General features: G+C 36.7%; 2 protein-coding genes across 2 annotated transcripts; both read left to right on the top strand.

The window, feature by feature from the left end:
• Positions 1 to 300: 300 nt before the first annotated feature.
• LOC144411858 (uncharacterized) lies at positions 301 to 12,750 on the top strand. The gene is made up of 9 exons (XM_078109483.1): positions 301 to 635; positions 2,296 to 2,446; positions 3,189 to 3,232; positions 4,621 to 4,770; positions 6,073 to 6,183; positions 9,508 to 9,621; positions 11,304 to 11,411; positions 12,487 to 12,600; positions 12,740 to 12,750. Exons 1-9 carry the CDS (start codon positions 320 to 322, stop codon positions 12,748 to 12,750), a joined length of 1,119 nt encoding a protein of 372 aa, XP_077965609.1. The 5' UTR covers positions 301 to 319.
• LOC144411859 (uncharacterized) lies at positions 10,795 to 17,576 on the top strand. The gene is made up of 8 exons (XM_078109484.1): positions 10,795 to 10,825; positions 11,304 to 11,411; positions 12,487 to 12,600; positions 13,290 to 13,418; positions 14,001 to 14,084; positions 14,371 to 14,484; positions 15,417 to 15,902; positions 16,210 to 17,576. The coding sequence occupies exons 4-8, from the start codon at positions 13,304 to 13,306 to the stop codon at positions 17,574 to 17,576; spliced, it is 2,166 nt and encodes a 721-aa protein (XP_077965610.1). The 5' UTR covers positions 10,795 to 10,825; positions 11,304 to 11,411; positions 12,487 to 12,600; positions 13,290 to 13,303.
• Positions 17,577 to 17,870: the final 294 nt, after the last annotated feature.

Below are 17,870 nucleotides of genomic sequence, written 5' to 3' on the forward strand. Positions count from 1 at the left end.
TATTTTCAAGGTACAATATTTAGAACACATCGCAATAACATGAATACATACTTAGATACACCAAATTTATTCAACATTTGGTTCTTTTGGGGTGCTCCCGAAGTATGTGTACCAAGATGGCGCACAACCTGAACTTGATGTGTGTACCAAGTTTGGTTCAGGTTGTGCGTCATCTTGGTACGAATACTTCCGGATCGCCTCTTTTGGTGCCGAAGCATTAAATACAAAAGAAAAAATACATATTGACAGATTTGATTGAACTTAAATACAGAAATATTTTACTTGTCACAGGAATATAAACCAGTAGAAATCTAGAATAATGTCCGACTCAGAACAACAACAAATCGATCCTAGTTCGATCGATCAACAAACAATGGAGTCTGTCGATCAACAAACAGACAAATCCGATCTTACCGACCCAGAAACAATCGAGGCGGATCCAGCTGTTCAACCAATAATCGAGTCCGATATCATTGATAACAATTCCAGCAATGATACCGACGATTCAGGAAACGAATCCCCACAACAACAACAACAACAACAAGGACCTATGATTCAGGACTTGGGTCCTGAGAATGAGATTCATGAAGAGCAAGGTCCAGGACAGGAATATCAGGTTGAAGAACCAGGCGAAGGTGAGAAATGTATATTGGAAGTGAATTTCCTTCTGTAGCATTCTTAGAATCAAACTGCCGCGGAGCCTTTTATCGACGGATATTTCCTATATATAATAATGCTAGGTATTTTCTTATAAATCACAAGTAAAAAGGTGAAAGACTAATTTTAATCACTGAATAGGCTGTTTGCAATAATAGATCGAAGTCTGTGCATACAAATTCACTCACGAATAGGTGAAGTATAAGTGTTTAAACAGGGTGATTTCAACCAGGTATATTCATATCGAGGATAGATAAAACAAGAGCAGTGTAGCAAAACGATAAAATTCGCAGACGTTGTTGATTATTGACTGATTTCTCTATCGCAAAGGACACCAGCGTATATACATAATAAGTCAAAAATTGTCAAAGCGTAAAATGTAATCTAATACCACAACAGCATAGTAATAGATTTAAGTAACTTAGCAAATGTTCCACAAACAACAATTTATACACGGACAGGAACAGGACCAATTCTTTATCATTCATCAAATTTTTATCTGTTGTTCATGTTTTCCTGTAGTGGGTTTCGTTTTCTCTTATCTTGCTGTTATCCCAATCAATGCTGTGATCTTTAGAATGGGCATGTTGCTTGCAAGAGGGCCTGCATTTTAATTTTATTCTGTTACTCATCTCACTGCTGTTCCTTGCTTTGAGTTTCGAGAAGTTTTTTGTTTGTTTCTCCAATACTTACACTCGCTACATGGAATTGAATTACATCGTTTGCTAACACTGGTTGTACTGCATCTATCTTTGTATAATGGTTATACACTGCTAAACTCCAATCGTGTATAGCTGTTCAATATTAGGTACCGTTTTTTATTCTATAACACGTTACTACTCCATTAGTGTGTGTACCAGGTAGGGGTTAGGCCATAATTCTATTCTGATTTTTCTTATTTTAGTTCTATTACGAGATCGGGAACCCTCTGTGTTAGCCAAGTGAATATTCCCCTGCCCATCGGCTTCTGTCCCTTTATACAACTTGATGCAAAGTAGGCAAACAAAATTTGTTGCCTCCACATTGGTACACGCATATCATACGTTTGATATTGCCCGGTATTTGGTTATTGAATACGGAATCCGTTTTAGGCTTAGCAGATACGAAAAGAAGTCTATTTGTCTGTTTAAAAACAAGTCAATGCTCAAATTATTTTTATTGGTATTTGATGATTTGTGTTAAAATGCCAACGAAAGAAATTACAACTTAACTCGTAACACAAAAATTTGAACTAACTAACATCCTTGGTGAATGCCGATGGCAAATAATTTGTGCGATTGTTGGTAACTTTCCTATACCTTGATCGGGGAACACAAGATTTATAAAATCGTCTCTTAATCTCAATTTATAAAGAATATTTAATAATTCGGTAGTTTAGCCTGGAGGTGAAGTAGAATTGAAATCAGTCGCTCCTATTTAGGCTGTCTGGGTAAAACTAATATTATGTTTCTCTGACCAACAAGAGATAGATGGGTAGACGCGATAGATGGACGCGAGATGTCACTGATTTAACTTCATTCGACCAGTACATATATAAAAAAAAATGAAAAAATGCAATTTTTTAATGAAATATATATTTAAGATATCGAGGAAGGTATTTGACTTTAATTGAAACTTTTCAATTATTTACATTTGCAGGACCGGCGGTTGTTCAGCAACCATCCCAACAGGCGGTTCAACAACTCACAGCAGCACAAGGTGGACAAGCTGGCAATGTTATAGAATATCACGTTCATTATTACGGGGCCCCGGTTTATCAAGGCTCAGTAATAAAAGGAGACATCGTGGGGTGAGTAGTCAGCTTTAATTCTGAAATGTTATTTCAAGAATTGAAAAATCCAAGCATTTGCCGCTCTTGCCATATTCCGAGGATTTTTGATTCTTTAAAGCTGTGCTTACTTTTATACAAAAGTGTCCCATTTTATGGTATAGGAAGGAATTACAGACAATTGCTGAATACTTACAAATGCTGTTTTTAAGGCATAAATTTCTGAACAGCTTTTAAACAATATAGTTGTAATCGTTTTACATTTATTTAAAATCATTTTGTTCGATGAAGTCAAATTTAAAGTTCAGCACCTTTGGGAAAAGATATGACATTTTACTTAGCATGACAGCCGATGAAGCAAATGTAATATACGTTAATATGTACAACACAATACGGGCTCTATGAGATTAAAACAAACAAAGGAGCGGCATTTCCGCGTGCAAAATTAATGACGTGTAATAATGCAAACATTGTCGCTTGTCGAGTCTGGTATATTCTCGTTTGCTGTAATGAATATTATTTAGACTTCAAAGCTTCCTTAGAATGCTCAAACCTGTGAGCAAAGATAGGTGGATCTCTATCCTTCTCATTATTCAACACATGACAATCATATCGATAATGAGACATGTAGTACACCCAAACGTTGCCAATTTCAGAATCCTTGGACTAAAATCACAAAAAACAATCAACTACAATGTTTTTTATGGGAGTTCGAAGTTGCTTTTTCGCCCCTTATATAAATTATTATTTTTCACATTTTCAGGTCTAAATCAAAAATTAAAGATGCAAACATTGGAGCTGTAGGAGGTAAATATTTATCCAAAACTCCCCTTTAAATGTGTGAACTGGCGCCCTCTTTTGATCATGAGTTTGTGAAATCGATGGCGAAATTTCTAATACTAACTTTTGGTTGAAACTACGATCGATTAAATATCAATGTAAAATGCAAAACGTAAAGGAACAATTATACCAAGTCATCTTTTTAAAATCTACTGACAATAAACAAATGTCAATGATGTTAACAAGAAAGCAATGCTTTAAATTAAATGCTTTAAATAATTACAAAATTATCAATATGGTGTGGCAAATATTTTTTTTTTTTTTCTAGTATTTATTTATTTATTTTTTGTTTACTCTATAGTATACCCTAAATTCATCGCGTTTTATTCTTACTTAAATAACTTCTCAGTGGTTGTGTGTGTGTGTGTGGCTGGTGGGTGCATGTGAGCGTGTGTGAAATAACTTAATAATTTTAGGTGAGTAAACACGTACCACTTCCTCTTGGCAAAACCTTCCGTCTTATATTTTGTACGTTATAAACCTTATCTAAGGTTTTGTTTGCTCCCCTGATTTCATAATCAGTTTTCGAGTCAAATATCAATAACTGGGTAAACCGCGAGCCGCACCTTCCTTTAACATAGGCTTTCTATTAGTTGCAGGCACAAAATAGTGTTATTTTGTTATTGATCTCATGTCGTCATCATTAGGGGTCCTTGCGGAAATAATGAGGTGAAACGCATAAATTTACTAAAACTGTAATTTAAATATATTGTCGCACCCAATTTAAACGAATTCAGTGAGAAATTTGCTGCTTGATTCTTTTCACAACTACTTTTATTCAAATTTGCTTAATGGAAGTGCTAGCAATTCGATATGACGCCCATTTTGGAAAAAAATATGTAACCGAAAAGTGCCATTTTTAAAGCCATGACTTTTTCAAATTTGGTAAGGAATTTTGTTGAGATGTTTTCGGTATGATAAGATTCATTTACAAATACTTTGCTGTCAAATCCTATTCTAGATTCGATTTAAACAAAATCAACTGATGGGCTGGAACCAAAACTCCTTTAGCTTTCGTATCTCATATTATTAAATTTTCCAAACTCCTTTCCATTTGCCTAATCTTCAATTGCCCGTTCTTACAAATTCATTAGCGTCTGCTCCGCATTTTCTTTCAAATTGTTTGCTGCTCGGCAAGTGACAGCTTTGTAAATCGCGTTGTTCGCTTCGCTGTTAGGACGTTGTGACTTCATAGGCATAGATAATTGGACTCAGAATGATTTGAAAACTAACGAGTCATAGCTTTCCAGAGACTCTTTCATTCTATTTGTGCTATTTTGAGACCCGTGTATGCTTTTCGTGCCCAACTAATAATCTCTTGCTGTCTATTTAAAATTCACTATATTTTGTTTCAGGGTCACAACCTCCTGCAATCGGTGGTCCAGGGGGACAGGCAGCCTTAGCCTGGCTTGGTGGAGGAGCATCTGGTAGTTCCCAGGTACCTGCAGTAGGTGATCCCGAACAACGACCTGCTTTGCCTTGGCATGGAGAAGGAGAAAGACAAGGTTTGTGTTAGATTTGTTGAGATACATCCAACTTTCAATATAGCAAACCGTTCAATATAGCAAAGCTATATTTGGGTCTCGTGTAGTTTCGTACCTAACGTACTTCTAGTGGGCGTAGCATAACAATTTTTTGATATGTCAATCCTAACCCCCATCTGACTACGCCATCCAAAAATTACGTCACTTCGACATCACAACTACGTCATAGAGCTTGCTAAATAGGCTATACGTACAATCGCGATGATAAAGAACTGACTGACGTCATCGAATTCTCTCCTATTGGAATCGTTGCGACAAGAAAATGAGTGAAATAACTGTTCGACTTCGGGTGCTCGTTTGCGCGTCTTGGATGGAAGTTCGTATAGTTTGAAGGGCTCTATTACGTTACTGTGACGTCGTGTTGACGTAATTTTTGGATGGTGTAGTCAGGTGGGGGTTAGGATTGATACGTGAAAAAATTGTCATGCCACGCCCACTAGAAGTATGTTAGGTACTAAACTACATACAAAGAGCATTTATAATCCCGAAAATTTGTGATTTTTGAACCACTCGTTCAAAGCGTTAGACGTGACTATGTTAGCATCGCAGATTACAAATTAAAGTTCAAATCCCGAGTCCCTACCTCAGCCAAGATGTAATAAATTGGCCACGACCAACGTGAAGTTTTCTGGCCAACAAATATTTGCAGTTTTTACGTTGGATATCAATTACTGCTTGTACACAGCCTGCTCAGAGCGCAAAGCCTGAATCAGCATCATGTGAAACATAGGCTGAAAAACTATATTCTAGGCCAGCATCAAAGCTGTGAATAGGTTGGTCGGGTAATCTCATGAAAAGATTCTCAACCTTCCACATCTAAGCTTTCTTCTTATCAGTAGCCTCTTATCAGCCTCATTTGAAGGTGAGAAATATCTCATAATAATAAAACATGAATCTAAATCAGGGTGGTGAAATTGACTTGTATTCATTAATTTTGAAGTCGAAATCTGGATTCGTATTTTAGAACTCCCTGGTGTAGAAAATCAAAAGTTTGAATTTTTGTATCAAAATCCAGAAGTAAATATTTCTTACAGAAACTCCTAAATTATTTCACTAAGATTTCAAAACCGAAAATTGAAAGGACAAAGTAATCGTAATAACAATCTGGTTTTCGAAGCCGAAGTATTTTTTATCACCCGTAGAGTCATTTTTGAAAAAGTTTGTAGCGGGTGTATTTTTTTATTTCCACTGCCCTGCTCTATAATTGACAGCTCATTTTAATAATGTTCCGTTTAAATTTTTTAATGCTGTTTCTTATCATAGCGCTTCATCCTGGTTCAGTCAGCAATCAACCTCTCGCACTGCTCGCACCAGAAGCGCAGATATCTTCACCAGGGAACGAACAGCTGGAAGAGATCGAGGCGACAGTCAGTGGCGCAACCAGGCAGTTTTCAACGGGGGGGTCCGACCGGAATTTACACAGTGCAACCACGACGTAAGTTGCAACGCCACTAGGTGTCGCCCCGCTGAAACACGATAAATTGCTCGTGGTTAAAAGGGAGACGCAATCGATTAAATCCCAGCCTTTCGCTTACCTTGCCCTCGTTCATTAACGCCGCTTCGCTATGTCTTGCACCTCGTGGGTAGCAAAACGCCGTTCATTACATTCCAGCGAATTGCTAACGAAAAGCTGTTAATTATTTTCAACGTTTCCCTCGCTTTGCGCCTCGTGGATAGTGAAACATGGCTTTATTAAATTCCAGTGTTTCCCTCGTGCCGCGCCTTGCTCGTTGGGTGAATTCGTCAAGACTAAAAACAAAATGCACTTCTTGCGAATGGACCTTTTCCCGACCCTAACCCCAGAAAAATTCTAAACTAAACTGAAGCTCACCGGAAGACATAATGACAATTAAAATAATTGATTTACAACTAATTTTTGAAAAAAAAACTAAAAACTGACTAATTTAATGCAGGGATATCCAAATCGAATTCAAATTCAAATATCGCAAACTTCAAATATATTTCGCGTTTATATTAATCCCGAATATGGCGCACATATCCTAGCGTCGTCGTCCATGTGTGGTTCGGCAATATATTACGGCTGACATGAAAGAATTTCGATAAACGCCGACTTGAAGAACTTCTAAGACCTTGAGGACGTTTTTGATTGAAAATATTTTCTTATCGTGTATTTTAACATAGTCGAGATGGTTTAGGCGTCCTCGGCAAATTGTGTCTTAATTAGTTGTTTTCATCCTCAGTTTCGATAGTGACCGAACATTACAGGAAATTTCTTGTAATTTAGCGCGTATAAAATAGCTCTTAAATAGTATTTAATATCTATCGCGGATTTCGTCGGCATCCGGCGTTGATGACAAAAATACATAACAGCCGACATGAAATATTCAAATCAGCGCAGAGTTCAAAAATAAAACACGTTTTATGGTCCTAATATGCACATAGAAGAAGAAAGGACAGAGAAATAACGACTAAAAACTAAGAACGGTATGATATGTTTATGTACTTTTGTTTACCATCGTCATCATAATCAAATTAGTTAAACCCGATTCCCAAATTTCCGTCCGCCAATAATGAAGAATAAAGATGGAAAAACGTGTTTTACTTTTTGAGTCGGCGTTGATTTAAATTTTTCATATTACGTGTTATAATTTAAAATAATACCTCCTTATAAATCAATACCTCCAACTTAAAATGAACGATATTGTTATCAACGACGTCGGGATAACGATAAAATCTCCGATAGAAACCAAATAATATTTAGAAGCTATTTTATAGATTGCAAGAAATTTAAAAATTCCCTCTTAAGTTCGATAACTATCGAAACTGAGAATGAAAACAATTAATTAGGGTAGGATTTGCTTTTAAGTTTATTGCCGAGGCGCACAACATATCTTGACTAAATTGAAATATACGATAACGAATGTAAAATATTTTCAACCAAAAACGTCCTCGAAGTCTTATCACTTCAAGTCGGAGTTTATTGAAAACCTTTCACGACGACTGTTAGTTATTGCCGTGCCACACATGGCTGCTTTCGATTGCGATAAAAAATGAAATAATTGTGAAATGTTTTTAAATCAGAACGTGGACGGGGGCGGTAGGATGTGTACAGCGTTTCCGGTTTTCGGCCTTTCATATGTAGAAAATCTTAGGTTAATCGAAGCAATATTTTTCCGAAAATAATTTTCGTATCCAGATTTTCAGAGTTTCTACTGCATTATTATAACATGAAGACGGGCGGCGTTACATTGCGTCAAGATGATGAAGCGCAAGAGTATTCGTCACAAGAGAGAGAGAGATAGCAATATGCTATTGTCGCTTTCAATTCGCATCGACAGCGCGCGATTTCTACTTTTGTGAGGTAACATATCTCATTTTCCAATACAACGGGATACGCGGGGATAGCGATTATTACGTAACTAACAGCAAAAAGGTATGATTGAAGTCGGGCGGTGTTAAATTACGTCGAGGTGATAAAGCACTGGAAAAAAGTAGTTTTCACCGGATTGTTATGACCGTAGAACGACGTTGTTTGAACGTAGAACAATAATAAAAAAAAAAACGAATTTCAAACGGGGGGGACACGACCCCCGTAACCCCCCCGCTGGTTGCGCCACTGGCGACAGTGCCAACCGATGAACCAGAAGTAATAGATTCAATGAAGCCAAAGAAAAAATCAAAGAAAAAGGCGAATAGAGCTGGTAAAAATAGCATTATTATACCCAGAACGTCTTATCGCCAAATGGTGTGGCCAAAAGTTTATGTCTGAGTATATATTGTAGGCCTCCTAAACGCCTACAAAGCCTCTCACAGAACCTTCCAGGTGAAACTGAAAAATATTAAAAGCAAGTGCAGCAGTTGAAAAAAAGTCAATATTTCCTCGAAATTAGGCGAATACGCATTGTTCTGGTCGATGTAAGAATATATGGAAGATTTTCTGCGAACTGACATAATACATTAGGGTACTCTCGTAGTATGTGAGCCAAGATAGCGGACACCGGAACATAGTATGTGTACCAGATTGGGATTAGGCCACAATTTTATTCCGATCTTCAGTATTTTAGTTCTCATGCGGGATCGGGATCTAGTCAAGTGACTTCCAGTATGTAACCTGGTACACATACTACGTACCGATGTCCGCCATCTTGGCTCACATTCTACGGGAGTACCATCGTCTAATATGAAAGCTTATATCATATTATTGTCGATTCCATGGCCCTGAATGAAATGACCCTAAAGTACTGACTTTTTATAAAATGCAACCTATCATTCATCTTCCATCCAATAAAACATATTTCCATGACTTGAATGAAATAAATAAGCAAAATTTTCGATGAAATGTCTGGTATCTTGGGATCTATTGAAATGTTGGAAAAAAGTAATGACCGTCTAGCGGATTCGATCATATTCAAGTTCTGAGAATTCGGGATCGATTGGCCAAGTATGTTTTGAGAAATTTAATGAACGGGTCGAATTCAATAAAGCCTCAAAAACAGGGAATTCAGAATACTCGACTAAAAATTATTTTTGGGTCGTAAAGTGGCATTATTTTACAATTTATGCGTTTTCTGAATCATGATATACTATATGGAGATCCTTATGAAAATGACTTCATTAGTGGTGACGTCATTACATTTCAAAGTCCTTCTACTTAGAGCCTGAAAGTTGTGTGAGGCAAAGTTAGTTGCAGTGCAAACATTACATTTTATTTCATTCAAATGCTTGATTTACATTTAGGAATCCCCACTGCATCAAATCCAGAATTATCAGGAGCATTTCCACTAATTCCACCTGAGCCTTCAAATAGACGAGATGCAAACGTAGCATCTGGAGCAAGACCCAAAACAACAGGTAGAAAAATCTGGTACTTCCGTAGTATGCGTACCAGGTTAGAGTTAGGCCATGATTTTATTCCGATTTTCCATATTTTTGTTCTCTTATGAGTTTGGGGACTAGCCAAAGGACCCCGTGTTATTTGTACCTGAAATTATGCCTAACCTGGTACACATACTATGTTCCGTTGTCCGCCATCTTGGTTTACATACTTCGGGAGTACCGGTTTCAGTCCCTTTATACAACTTGATGTAAAATAGGCGAACAAAATTAGTTTTCACCAAATTGATACAAATATTCTGGAGCACTAAAATATTTAATTTAATCCTTTGTTTGTTGGTTTTTCTTAACTCCGACACATTGAACAAGCCTTTAGGCAAGCAGCCCATTATTTGCCAAAAAAGCATTAATTGGGCATTAATTAGTTTGATAGATTGATTTTGTCATGGCCAACTATATAATTTAGCTTCATGGCTTGGGAGACTCTTTTATGAAGACCGGAATCTTAGCTTTTGGGCGTTCCATACCCAATTTATTACATCACGGGTGAATTGACATCATAAAATTGTCGTTCATGTCCATAAGTAAAGCTTCGGACAACGCTACTTCAATTTATTTTTTCAAAAGTTTCGTTTCATCTAAATGAATTTTAAATCAGTGGCCTCTTATCAGCATCATTTGAAGGCGAGAAGAATCTCATAATAATAATAAATGAACCAAAATCAAGGTCGTGGAGTTTGACTTGTATTGATTAATATTGTCGAAACTTGGACTCGTATTTTAAATGTTTGAATTTTTGTATCAAAGTCTCAGAAGTAAATATTTTCGACAGAAACTGCTAAATTATTTCACCAAGTTTTTACAACCAAAAATTATTAAGTAATCGTAATCAAAATCTGTTTTTTAGTTGAAGCTGAAGTATTTTTAACACCCAGAGTCATTTTTGAAATAGTTTGTAGCCTTAAAGTGAGCTGGCAGTCAGCATAAAATTGACAGCTCATTTATATTATGTTTCGTCCAATTTTTTAATGCTGCTATTTTGTCATAGCGCTTCATCCTGGTAGCAATCAACCTCTCGCACTGCTCGCACCGGGAGCGCAGATATCTTCACCAGGGAACGAACAGCTTGAAGATATCGAGGCGACAGTGCCAACCAACGAACCAGAAATATTGGATTCAATTAAGCCAAAGAAAAAATAAAAAAAAAGGCCAACTAGAGGAGGTGAAAATAACATTGTTATACCGTAAATACCCTAAAGGTTTTATCGCCAAGTGGTGCAAAATTCTAAATTCTGCAAAACCTTTGAAATTGTTCCGATTAAAAAAATATTATTTCCGAGAATATATTTTAGGCCGCCTCCCAAAGGCCTACAAAGCATCTCACATAACCTTTCAGGTGAAACTGAAAAATGTTAAAATCATGTCCAGAAGTTGAAAGAAAGACATTTTTGCCTCGAAATAAGTCAAATACGCATTGTTATGGTTGAAAGGTTCTTTCTCAATGTTGGGACTTCTCCGTCAATTATTTTTGATTTGAACGATTTCTGACCATCACATGAATTTTAAGGGAATCATATTTTAACATAATTTTCCGTCATCAAATTAATACACAATATAATTCTTTTTTGATAGTTAATTTGGATATGATGCAGATGATCGTGTGATTTTTGTTATTTTACTACTTTTTTTATTATATCCAGGTTCCAATCGAGATCCAGAGCCTGTTCCAACTCCACGTTCACCTGCTGAAAGAAGTTTCGTTGACGAAGAGACATTGAATCCCAACGTAACAACACCTAAAGTAGTTGGTAAGTAGCAGAAGTCGATGTAAGAATATACAGGGAATACACGGGGGACTTGTCTTGTGGTCCAGGTCATATTTGCAGTCGTCTAGTATGAAATATAGTGATATATGATATAAAACCTTATATCAAATTGATGTCGCCTGTCGGTTCCCTGACAGAATGACCCCTAATAAGAAGAGTCCCAAAATTACCAATCAGTCTTAAAATCAAACCTTTTATTCATCTTACATCCGATAAAACATGTTTCCATGACTGGAATTGAACTAATGAAATTTTTGATGAAATGCCCAATCTCCTGGGTTTATAAAATGCTTAAAAAAAGTAATGGCAGTCTAGTGCAGGGGTGGGCGCGGTTTTCAGACTAGGGGCCAAAAATTTTGCCTACCTGGACTGGCGGGCCATGTATGTGTGACGTAAAAAGTTACACTTTATGAACAATATTACAGTGTTACAAATGCAAAAGTGGAAAACAATAAGCCAAAACTAAATTTTGGGCCAAACACGGGCCGTAGTTTACCCGTGTTAGGTCTAGCACTTTCAACATCCCCAAGTTTTAAAAATTTGGGATCGAGTGGCCCAATATGTATGGAGAAATAATCATAAAACATATTCCCATGACTTGAAAAAGCCAAATTTCCGATGAAGTGTCTGACCTCTTGGATTTATAAAAATGTTGAAAGGAAGGTAATGACCATCTAGTGCTTTAAACATTCTCAAGTTTTGAAAATTTGGGTTCGATTGGTCAAGTAGGTATGGAGAAAAACCAATTTGATTAACGGGTTTATTTCGTATTCAGTGAAGCATCAATAACAGGGAATTCAGAATACCCAACTAACAAATATTTTCTCGTCAGTTGCTCATAGAGTTGCATTATTTTAAAATTTATGCGTTTTCTGAATCATGATATATTATATAGTGATTCTTATGAAAATGACTCCATTAGCCTCACGTCATTAAATTCAAAAATCCTTTTAATTATAGCTTGAACGTAGAAAGTTGGGAGATCGAGGTAGTTGAGATGTAAACATTACACTTCACTTTATTCTGCTTCAAATTCAAATGCCTGATTTACATTCAGGAAGCCCCACTGCATCAAATCCAGAAATACCGGAAGCATTTCCACTAATTCCACCTGAGCCTTCAAATAGACGAAATGCAAACGAAACATCTGGAGCAAGACCAAAAACAACAGGTAGAAATATCTGGTACTCCCGTAGTATGTGTACCAGGTTAGAGTTAAGCCATAATTTTATTCTGATCTTATTTTAGTTCTAGTTGAGATGTTTTTGGTAAAAATCGCCAAAATCAATTTTCAAATATTTTTTATGTAGATGAGATTTAGACTTGATCACTGCTCAGCAAGTGACAACTTTGTGAATTGGGTTGTTTGCTTTGCAGAAGCAGCTGTTGAAAAAATAAAACAAGGTATTAGTGGGAGCAAGGGTGGGCAAGATTTTTGGACCTGGGTTCTGACTGGCGGGCCATGCGAGTGTGACGTGAAAGTAACATTTTATGAACAATATTTACATTGTTACAAAAACAAAAGTGGAAAACAACAAGCCTTGTGACAAAACCAAACTAAATCGCAATTTCAATAAATTCCTCGAGTTATTTTGAGCTAAAACATCAAAATTTGGTTTTGATTTGATTGTGGCAGCATCAGGTGGGACAGATTGAATTACGCGACGGGCCGGATTTGGCCGCAGGCCGTAGTTTGCTCATGTCAAAGTTAGAGAATATTGCAAGTATTACTAACCAATGTCATCAATATTTCAAAAAATAAACAAAAACTTTTTTTTTCTTTCGCTTCTCAATATAAAATACTTCTTTCTTTGGCTTTGACCTTTATTACGATCTAATCATTTATCAATTTCAACCCAGGTTCGAGAAATTCAATGTCTCACCAACCTCGGCCATCTTTGAGACCGATATCCCAAGCCAAAGTTCAAACACATCAAAGAAATGATCGAAGACTTCCCCCAACAAATTATGCACGTTCAAGGAGTGCAGGTTGGTAATTTGATTTGCTGAGTATGTTTTCATTCGTATCTCTAGAGCAGTGCTCGTCAACGGGGTGTATAGTACACTCTAGGGCAGGGCTACTCAAAAATTACTACTCAGGAAATTCAAAAAGTGGGGCTAATGATCCAAAATAAATAATTAGGTGCGGTCCGAAGTCGGACCGCGGTCCGCCAGTTGAGTAGCCCTGGGTGTACCAAGAATGATAAAGGATGTACCACGTCGATAGGTTGTATCAGGGGTGCATTTTCCTATGCGAGCTTTTTTATTTCCTGTTGATAATGCCAGATCAAATTTTGATCATTTCCTCTAAGAGTTCAAATCTTCCTATTGGCTACAAATCCCTGTGTTTTTGTAATGCAAATTTGGCTCTGGCTCCAATATGAATGTAAACATGCTAGACCCAAGTTCCACATCCCTGTTTGCATTATTATTACTAAATGTTAACCAAATTATTAAATGTTGCTTACAAAATGAGGACTATTTTAAAATTTGAAGGTGGCTAATACTAGATAGTTTAGAGGTGCTTTAACTGACTGGAAAGTGGATACATAGATATTTCTTATATTATAGATGCCAGATATTTATCACAATTGGATGAAACAAGTGAATATGAATACAGCGCCGAATCTTTCAATTTTACTGAATCGAGTAAAGGTAAAATGTTCAATCCTTGGACACAAAAAGCCAAATATTGATAAAGAAAACTTTGACATAGGCAATCTCACTAACAACCTTAAATTATCTGTTGGAAATGCCTTTCATTTGAATTTTTTTTTTGAATTTTTTTTTGAAAATGTTGACTCCGATTAACATCATTGGAATTCTAAACTTAAGACCTAGAAAATTGACTCCTAACTCTGGTCTCCGACTGAGTATCAATGGAAACGAGTAATTCAGAAAAGTTTTAATTATGTTTTATAATCATGGATATTTATTCTAGAAAGCGACAATGAAAGCACTTTGAGCAGCGTTGGCAGTTTAGTTTCGCATCAGAGATTCAGATCGTATAAGAAATCGACGTCTACGAGAAAAGCAGGAAGGAAATCTCACAGGAGTAAGTGCTATAAGACAATTAAATTCACGTTTGTAGGACAACTGGGGGATCTGCTGAAATATGCGCACCAAGATGGCGTACAACCTGAACTCAGGTTGTGTACCAGGTTAGGGTTCAGGTTGTGCGACATCTTGGTGCGCATACTTCATGAGTACCCATCTGGGAATCCAAATAAGTTGACTCAAACATGCTGATTTGGCAGTTATGCTTCTCGTTTTTGTGCCTCAGAAACACCAACTTGGTAAGACATCAGAATATCTAACCGTGATGTAATATAATATTGCCTATCCGTATATTCTCGTTAACGTACTAACTTGATGCATGTTTATGCAGAGCCTCATTTATTATATCCAGGAACGGGACTCGGCAAAGCCCATGTATTCAAATATTTGTGATAACAGTAACGTAATCGGGCAGATTTAGCGTGTAATATTGTGACCAATATTTGTGCTAGTATTGGACACAAGATGGCGCTCTTGTTAATGTGAAGTTTCTTGAGTTGAAATTTCAAAAAAATAATTTTTTTGAGTTGCTGGGATGTAGGACATAGTATTTTTTTTAATTTTTCATCAGAGCATGTAAATTTCGCTGACATGAGGAGCTCAAACACTAATTCAGTTTGGTACTTCCAAAGTATGTGAACCAAGATGGTGGACACCGGAACTTAGTACCAGGTTAGGGTCAGGCCATAGTTCCAGGTACAAATACTACGGGAGTCACTTGGCTAGTCCTCGAACTCGTAATATAACTAAAATATAGAAAATTGGTATAAAATTATGCCCTAACCATAACCTGGTACACATACTAGGTTCTCGTGTCTGTAATCTTGGTTCACATACTTCGGGACCACCTTCAAAAGTTTAACATTGAGTTAAACGCATTTAGGGGCAATGTTCGTGGCACTAACTATAGTTACTTTGGTTTTTATTCAGATTGGATGATTCAAACCGAAAATCCCATGACAGAATCTGAATCCCAAACCAGTCTCGTTCACAGAAGAGATAGAATGAATCAAACGTATAAGAAGCCAACTGACGATACGGAAGCACAGACGGACAAACAACGTACAAGGGACAGACATTTACAAACAGACAATTATAATCTAGATATGGACACTCAGACAGGGCCTAACATTGCTGCACATATCTTAGAACGAGACATTGCAAGTACCGAAATATTTGTGCAAACGGATCCAAAACAAGCACTCGACAACGACACCCAGACAGCTATTCTACAACAGACAAACACTCCGACACAGACTTCGGTTAAAACTTTCCAAGAAAATGAATTTCAAACCGATCATAGGGAAACAATCGCTACTTTTTCCCAAACCAATGGGGCCGGTTCACACCTTCATACCGCAGACAACAAATTTGAAGAATCCGGTCTGAAAATGATGGAAATTTACGAAAATGAAGGTGAGACACTCATTTTATTTGTGTTTAAATTCATTTAAAAGTTTTGTAATAAGTTCAAAACTAAAATATTAAAAATATCAAAATGTCATAAATAAAGGCCAAAGTCGAAATTTTCAAGGTTCTCTGAAATTTGCTCTGCTTTTTCTTTGTCTTTGCTTCTGATTTAGTTGTTTTTTGGGGGGGGAGGGGGGAATTATTTTGAACGAGACTTAATGGGTCGCGACTTACAAGTCTGTCCTGATTTATTATAAATTTTTCCAAAAAAATCAAAATATTGCTCAGTTTAAAACTTTGTTTTATTTATCAGAAGCGTCACAAGGGTGGAACCTGTCATGGTGGACAACTTCACTTTCGTCACTTATCGCACTGGTTTGGGGATTCATATGTTGCAACATCTTTCATAAGGATTTTGCACGACAAGGCATGGCGGGAAATTTCCAGTCCAAACTAGTTCATCAATTTCTCAAAGCCGACAATGAACTAATGAAGCCTTTTTTTTCAAAAGTTGGAGACGTCGTTAAACTCGGGAAAGAATTTTCTTCGAAAGGAAAATACATCCACGCTATAGTTGCATTCTATTCAGCTTCTAAGCTTTATCGACAAAGTGATAGAAAAGACGAATCAAGGAAAGATATATGGACTTGTTTCAGTGAAGCTGGCATCGTTGCATTTCAATTGTTAACAAACAGTCAAACAGAAGATATAGCTCAGAATCACGTGATTCCACTCATGCATGAAATAACTGACTTTCTGATGCCTATTCACAGTCAAAGTCAATTTGCAGAAGAACTGGAAACTAAATCAAAAGAATTTGTCGAAGAGAAGAAATTCATTTCAGCCACAGTCACATTATACATCGCAGCCAAACTGCACAAAGAGACAAATGAAGGCGATGACTCAGCTCATGGTGTTCTGTCATGCATTGAACAAATAAGTTTAGTCATGGAAGAAATGATAAAGCAGAAACAAACAAAAACCTTAGGTCACGTGATATCTCTCATTACTGAAATGACTGATTTCATTGGAATGATTGAAATATCAAACTACAGTCAGTTTATCAATGAAATGAAAAGCAAAGCCAAAGAATTCGATTCAGAAGAAAAGTTAATTCCATCTGTAGTTTCATTCTACGTCACTGCTAAACTGCATGGACTTAATAATAAAGGGGATCAATCGGTGAGAGAAATTGTACAATCTGTTTACCAAATATCACTCGTCGTTGAAAAGATGACAAAACAACATTCAGTGAAAAAGATTGTCATAGATCACGTGATACCACTCATGCGTGAATTGTTAGAGATTGTACAAACGATAAAAGATTCGACTCATAAAGTCAGAGTAGAGCAGGAGGCTTGGTGTTTATATAACATCGGTGTTTGCTACAGTTACTGCGATGAATATCAAGAATATGCGAACATAAACAATTCCGCTATTATACTTATAGAAAGGGAACTTGAAGAACCTCAAACATATCAAATATATGGACATTGTCTTAATAATGCAGGAGTAGCGTATCGTAGAATGGGGAATGTAGAGAAAGCAGTTGAATTGTATAAAATGGCGTTGGAAGCATATTCTAATGCTGAAGATTTTTCAAGTGATAAAGATAAGATTGACGATATTGAATCCACAAGAAAGAATTTGAGAAGAAATGAATCCAAGTTGCCCAAATAAGTTTATCTGTCAGTAATTAAGATCGATCTAGTGTGGACCAAGATGAATTGCACTTTGTTGGAATCGCAAAGAACTCGAATCCCATCGCCTCACCCAGTGTGTCAATAATGTTGGAAATGCCGAGACAGAAAGATATCGTCTATATAATAATAGAAGCTCTTCACTTATCAGTGTTTGCTCGTACAAAGCCTTTTTCGGAGCAAAAATATAAAAGTCTGATGAAAATAATATCTATGGTCCATACTTGATTTTGTATTTAGTGATAAAGTATTCGATTAAATTTTCAAAGTCTGC

This window comes from Styela clava, chromosome 15, assembly GCF_964204865.1.
Source record: "Styela clava chromosome 15, kaStyClav1.hap1.2, whole genome shotgun sequence".
Classification (NCBI taxonomy): domain Eukaryota; kingdom Metazoa; phylum Chordata; class Ascidiacea; order Stolidobranchia; family Styelidae; genus Styela; species Styela clava.

Coding starts and splice junctions, on each gene's coding strand:
- LOC144411858 (XM_078109483.1), top strand. CDS start 320: ATGTCCGACTCAGAACAACAACAAATCGATCCTAGTTCGATCGATCAA. Junction 3,233..4,620: donor AAACATTGGAGCTGTAGGAG/GTAAATATTTAT, acceptor ATTTTGTTTCAG/GGTCACAACCTCCTGCAATC. Junction 6,184..9,507: donor GATCGAGGCGACAGTCAGTG/GCGCAACCAGGC, acceptor ATTTACATTTAG/GAATCCCCACTGCATCAAAT.
- LOC144411859 (XM_078109484.1), top strand. CDS start 13,304: ATGTCTCACCAACCTCGGCCATCTTTGAGACCGATATCCCAAGCCAAA. Junction 13,419..14,000: donor TGCACGTTCAAGGAGTGCAG/GTTGGTAATTTG, acceptor CTTATATTATAG/ATGCCAGATATTTATCACAA. Junction 14,085..14,370: donor TTTTACTGAATCGAGTAAAG/GTAAAATGTTCA, acceptor TATTTATTCTAG/AAAGCGACAATGAAAGCACT.